Here is a 6,652-nt window from a genome sequence, read left to right on the forward strand (position 1 = left end):
TATAGCGTTTGGTATAAGAGATTTACTCTCAAATCCTGAATGCCTTGGGTATTTCAATTCCGTTACGAGTACAAGAGACGATACATAACTGTATTGACTGTCTGAGTAAAACGGTGCCGTTTAGTAATGTGACTACCAGGACCGGCTTTAGAAGATTTGAATTGTAGGAATCAAGAACGTTCTAATCAATTTTTAATAATTTAAAAGTACATTTTTAAAAGCGGTAAAATTTCAGAGGGGCCGAATTAGTCAGAAACCAAGTTGAGCCTAATAGTCTTAATTTATAACAGCACCTAACCTTGGAAATATTTCTCTTTCAAAGGTGCCAAATTCAGATTTAAATTTGTTGAAATTTGAGTGATTTCAAATTAAAAAGCGTTTAAATTTCAGGCGGGCCAGATTGCTAAGCGTGGTCCATTTGAAGATTCTAATTTCAAAGTATTAACTTAGAACCCAATTCAAACTTTAAAGCGTCTAAATTTCAGAGGTGCCGAATTTGTAAACGTTCATATTTCAGATTTTGTAAGCTTTTATACATTTCAGAAGGGGCAATTTTGTAAGCGTTGGATTGGTGCCGATTTCTAATTTAGAAACCTTCTAAAATAAGCATTTAAATTCAAATTTATTGGATTTAAAATTGCTTCAATTATACTGTTTTTGTAATCGATCAAATATCAAATGATTTACAATAATTTTTCATTCTTTCTTTTTAATTAAAGTTATTTTATGCCTAATTTCTTACAGCTCGTGCATTTTCAACAAAAGAAACTTGCGGATCGCCAGCTAGATTATGTAAAACCAGATACAACACAACAGCACCAATGTATGGTGTCAGTTTGACCAGCGGACAACCCGTAACGATCGTTCAAAAATTCCCAGACCTTCTTCAACAAGTCGTTTTTGAAGTTTGCGAGTGAGTATATATATATATATTTTTTAATCCGGCTGCTCCTTAAAACAAAAAATAAATATGCATACTTATAAAACGTAACATTTTAAAGCAAGTTTATATTTTTATCTTGTATGAGTTGTATTTTGAGATATCAATAGTTTATTACAAGTCAGAATAAAATTAAAGCTTGATTGTGATCAATTATTTTCCGAGCCGAAGAAAATTAGGGCGATTGTTCTATATGTTTTTTCCTATAAGGTCCAGTCAAAGGTAAAGGTCAAGACCTCAAACGGGATTGTATAATACAAAAATATAATAGAACTTTCTTCAGACTAAATCGTGCATCCCGAAGTGGTGCAGTGGAACGAATTGGATTTGAGAATACATATGACCTAAAATTGAAATAAATAAATTGTATGATAAAAATCATTATTCAAGCTTGAAAGCTTAACATTTTATTGATAAGAAAAATAGGGAAAATATTAAAATAAAGATTACTTTTAAAATCACCCAACAAGTTTTGTTGCATTGTAATTTCAAAGTGATCAAGTTTAAATATCATTTAGAATGCATTCAGTTTCGGAATATTCAAATATTTTTGGAACAAAAAACGTGAAACAAGAATTATGTAAAGGATCCGACGAAGACAAACTATAAATTAAACGGAAATTCTATAAAATAACAAAATTTAAAGGTGTTTAGTTTTCGAACATTTCAATATCAATGCGACAAAATTAAGAAAAAAAGTTAATCTTAAATCATAATTTTCGAAAGCTGTTAAATTTTGAATAATTCAAATGTGAAGGTATTAATATTAGGATTTTATCTTTAAAAGAATTTTAATTCAAACACTTGCAATTTTCCAGCACTGAATTTTAATAGAAATTAACCTTAAAACCTCTTAAAAAAGCAGGTTTAAAGTTTGTGAGTGAATTTTAATTCAAAAACATTATAATTTTATGAATCTAAATTCATAACAACAATTTAATTCATAAATTTAATGGGTAACATCTATGTAAAAATTTCAAAAAATCGATTTTTTTAAGCTAAATTGGTACGTAATTATGTCAAAAACAATGTTTCGAAACGATTTCTCAAAAAAAAATTTTTTCACCGAGCTCCAGCTGTCGAGCGCATGGCCCCCCAGTGTGCGGTCAGGCAGTTTTTAAACTTTAAACGCGTTTTTCTCGAAACCACTTTTTTCAATCGGCCACCACCATTACTCTGTCAGTTTTTATCCAATTAATTTGAAATTTTGAAAGAATCTTTAAATCATTATTATCCAACGTCTCACGTACGATTTTTTCGATAAAATGAAAACTTTTTTTTATAAAAGTTTTTCGGCGATTTTTTTTAACAATTTTTTTTTTTCAAAAATGCATAACTTTGTGAAAAATTGATATTTTTGAAAAATCATACGTGAGACATTAGCTTTTCATTCCATCTTTAAGAAAAAAATTTATTTCTTTGTCTCAGGCAAATATTGGTGACAGAAAGTTGGTGGCCGTGGAGGTCTTTGAAAAAAAGTAGCTGTACTCTGGGTCCGCTAAAGGCGCCATTTTGTTTTTGAATAATTCTAACAAATTAATTTGTGTTCCCTATAATATGTGTAATAAACTTGTCTTCTGGTATTTTGATTCGAATATTATATCTCTTTAGAAAAAAATCTTAAAAATGACCTTCAAAAACAGCCCCTTATATATAGATGTTACCCCTTAAATTTGAAATCGTCTACTTGAAAGCGTTCAGTTTTCGAAAAAAGATGACGCTCAAAATCATTTAAAATTTGAGTGCACTTTACACGAATTTGAAGACATTCGCATTTCAAATAAATAAATTTGGAAAAGTCTTGAGTTTTTAAGTTTTGAATCATTCACATTAAAATCATTTTCAGAGGTATTTTCATTTTCAGATGTATTTCTAATTTGAGGGTATTTAATTTCCAGATGACAGAAGACAAGCGTAATTTCATTTTTTTTAAACTAATTATTGAACTTCAATATTGAAACAGCTCACTCCATGTCCTAGAGAAATATAGAAAAATTAAAACATGGCCAATAAAAAAACTAAACAATTTTAGCTTTAGAATGAGCCAATAGCCATGAAAAAAATCATTAGCAGTTTTAGAATTATTATCAGAAATGTAGATTGACGCTAGAGAAAAAATTAGGTAATTGACAAGGTGCTATTGGTATTATTTGTTATGATAATAATTATAAAATAAATATTAAGGAACTAGTAAAGATCGAAAAAAAAACGTTTTCAGAATATGGAGCACGTATCAACATTTAATAATAAAAAACTAGATTGTAAGCTTTATCTTTTTTTCGACCTTTTATATAATTGTCTGATAATAAATATGAGACTATATATAAATGAATGGTTTACGAAATTTGTTTATTCTGTTTCAGATCAAAGGAATGCGACCTGATCCGCGGGGAGTGCACACAAACATATGTGCCATATCTTTTTTTGGTTATTCCATTGGGCCCCGTAACACTAACTGGCCAGGATTACGTTCTAGTTGAAAGCGGTTGCGTCTGCAAACCAAAAAATTCAGTTAATCCAGTCACCGATCCACCAGTTGTGCCTAGTTTTTAACAATCAAAAAGAAGGAAAATATAAAGGAAATTCGTTTTGCCACAAACGTGAAAAGGAAACTTCTGCTGATCCTTTTAGTACTAAACCTTTTATTTATTGGAATGTTTTTTTAATTTTGAAACGATCCGAATTTGACAACTTCTCGAAAAGCGTTTTTAAAAGAATATTCAATCTTTGAAAAACATGCCTAATTTGGAGAAAGTTTCAAATTCAGAAACGCTTCAAATTAATTTAATTTTCATTTAAAAGCCCTAAAATGTAAGACGGGCTAAGAGTCAAGGAAGTATTATTAAGTTTTTCGTCATAAATTCCTTCCTCTCGAGACTGACATTTTTGTTAGTACTTTTTGGACCACGGAAGATGAATCCTGGAGCCAGAAGCGAATAGGTTTCGTCCTGAAGGCAAGGGGGCGCGCGCCAGGATAAGAAGAAAAAGAAAAATTGTCAAGAATCAAGAAGTGAAGCAAGAAGCTCTGGGGTTTCGTAGAATCCGGTCTTGGAATTCGATCAAGTTCACGAGACTTGATAGTTTAAACTCGACTCGTTCGCATTTGAGCCGGTTTCGATCAAATGCCCTGACTCGTGGGGCTGAGGTGTTCCTCGATAATCCCCTTGATAGCTCTATGAGTCCGTTTTATGTCAGCTTATTAAATGCACTTGAAATCTCGTGCACGTGTTGAGTTTTTTTAAATCTTGAGTCTGAGTGAAAATTGCTCATCGCTCTTGTATGCAAGATCTCGAGAGACGAGATCTCTCAATCCTCAGCTCATTTTTATTTATATTCTTCATTTCATTTTCAATTTACAATTTGCATGTTTAAATTGAGTTCACTCTTTAAAGGGTCTCATTGAAAAGGGCTTAAAAACGATTTCAATTTGGAGGAATTTACATTTGGAAATTTTGAAGTTTACGAGCATCCTGGAAGCAACATGTTTAATTTTGATTGTATTTCTTATTTGAGTTAGTAAACTAACACCATTCTGTGAAGGTGATTTTTGAAAAATATGAGTTTAATCATTTATTCAATTTTTTAGTTCTCAATGCATTCTAAAAAACAAAGGATTTGAATAATTTCATTTAAAAGGGTCAGAATTTAAAGAGAACAAAAAAAAAACTAAAATATTTCAAATTTCAAAAGGTTCAATTGAAGGAATTTAAACACACTATCTTAATTTGAATCAGTGAGATTTCTCAATGATCTCAATTAATGAACGAATTCGAGATATTTGAATTTGAAAGAGAACAATTTTGATTTAAAAGGCTCAAATTTTGATGTGCTCAAATACTGGAGGAGCCACATTTGTAGTGTTCAAATTGAACCCAATTCTAATTTGGATGCGCCTAAATTTGAGAAGGTTCAAATAGAGTTTGAAGTTAATTTTTGTTTGGAAGTGTTCACATTTTGGAAGTGAAAAATTTGTTATCGTTTAATTTGAACTCAATTCGAATTTAGTAACGTTCAATTTTCAGAGATGCCAATTTGTGTGTTGATGTTTAATTTGTAGACAATTCTAAAAATTTCTTAAATTTGGACGCGTTTTAAAATGTATTCGAATTATGAGGCAATCTAAAATACAATTTCAATTTTAAAAGTATTATAACTTAAAAAATGCTTGTTCTTAAAGTCATTATATTGGGAAATTTGTTAATTTGGAAGTCTAAATTAAAGTCTTCTTCTTCTTTAAATCCGTTCAAAATTTGAAAATGAAACTTTTCTATTTAAAAATGATTCTAATTTCAAAGCAGATTTCAATTACTTTATTTATATTTTATTTTTATGTGAGACGACCGAAATTTTGCAACTTTAAAATTAAAAAAAGATTAAATTGAAAGGGTTCAAATTTAAATACATATACAAATGTGAAATCGTTCAATAATATTGTATGCGTTTAAAAATTCGCAAGTATTTTAATTTGAAGCGTTCAATTTGGAAATGGTAAACTGTATAACAATTTACATTTAATATTTACCCAAATTATAAATTGTTCAAAGAATTTAAATTTCATGCTAAAATTGGAAACTATTCGAATTCCGAAATGTCTAAATTTTTAATAATCCAAATTTGGAAACACCGATTTATAAACTAAATAATTCAAATTTAAAAGTGCAATTTTGAATGCCTTCAAATTGAAAAGCATAAAATTTGAGAAATTCTTTAAGCCCAAATATGTCATTGAAAAATAAATAAAAGATTTAATAGTAATATTTAGAAATTTCAGAGGATTTTCGGGATCTTGTACAAAACTTGTGTAGATAAAATGTGTATAGGGGAAGGGGGGATAGGATCAAATGTATCCTGATATAGACTAATAAAATGAATATTTAATTTCCATAAATAAATAAGCAAATGATTAATTTAATGACATTAGTTACAATCTGAAAGCAATATTTAAATTATTATGTAGATAAAGGTTTCGTAGTTTAGAACTTTTATAATTACTGAAACCTAATGAAAAAAATATATAATAAAGATAGATCCTGTTTGGATATTAAAAACATTATTTTTGACATGTTATAAAAAACCTTCGTGAATTTATGCAAGCTGATTGTTCTTAAATATTTTTTATGTGAGAGTAAAGACACGACATTGTATAAATATTGTTAAGGTAATGGAATATGGAAATAGAAAAGAAAGTATGCGTTCTTTAAGTGATAATAATTATTATCTTCAGCGAATCATTGAAGTGTTACTAGCTAAAATCAAACATCGAGTAAAAAAAATTGTATTTTTATTTTTTAAGTCGATTTTAGAGAATAGGGTCATTCGAATTAAGAAAAGTAATAAAAAGTATGTCGATGTGCCTTGGTATGTATTTTACCCTGTATATAGAACTGATGTATTTTTTACGAAATGATTGATAATAAATTAACAGTAAATTAATATCGAAAGCTTATACATTTTATAAGCGTGATTGCTAAAAACTTGACCTCTTCAAGTCCTAGTAATTTTCAAGTCTTTCTTTAAATAATAAATATTTCTAAAATTATGTCAGTAAAGTTTTTCAGTAAAAAATTGATAGGTAACATTGTCACAATTTTTTAAATATTCGAGGTTCACATAATCACTTACATTGAGTTGAAAAAGATAAAGATCGATAGTAAAATGAATTTTAAATTTGAGCATTTTAAAAATCAATTTAAAGTCTGGTACACAAGTTTT

General features: G+C 28.8%; 1 protein-coding gene across 1 annotated transcript in view; it reads left to right on the forward strand.

Moving 5' to 3' along the window:
- The window catches only part of LOC117173594, a 38,846-nt gene extending 32,471 nt beyond the window's left edge, over window positions 1-6,375 (forward strand). Inside the window, exons 5-6 of the mRNA XM_033362236.1 lie at window positions 745-913; window positions 3,304-6,375. Of these exons, the coding sequence (XP_033218127.1) occupies window positions 745-913; window positions 3,304-3,493 (359 nt within the window). The 3' untranslated portion in view covers window positions 3,494-6,375. The remainder of the gene's footprint in view (window positions 1-744; window positions 914-3,303) is intronic.
- The last annotated feature ends 277 nt before the right edge of the window (window positions 6,376-6,652 follow it).

This window comes from Belonocnema kinseyi, chromosome 1 (assembly GCF_010883055.1).
Source record: "Belonocnema kinseyi isolate 2016_QV_RU_SX_M_011 chromosome 1, B_treatae_v1, whole genome shotgun sequence".
Taxonomy (NCBI): domain Eukaryota; kingdom Metazoa; phylum Arthropoda; class Insecta; order Hymenoptera; family Cynipidae; genus Belonocnema; species Belonocnema kinseyi.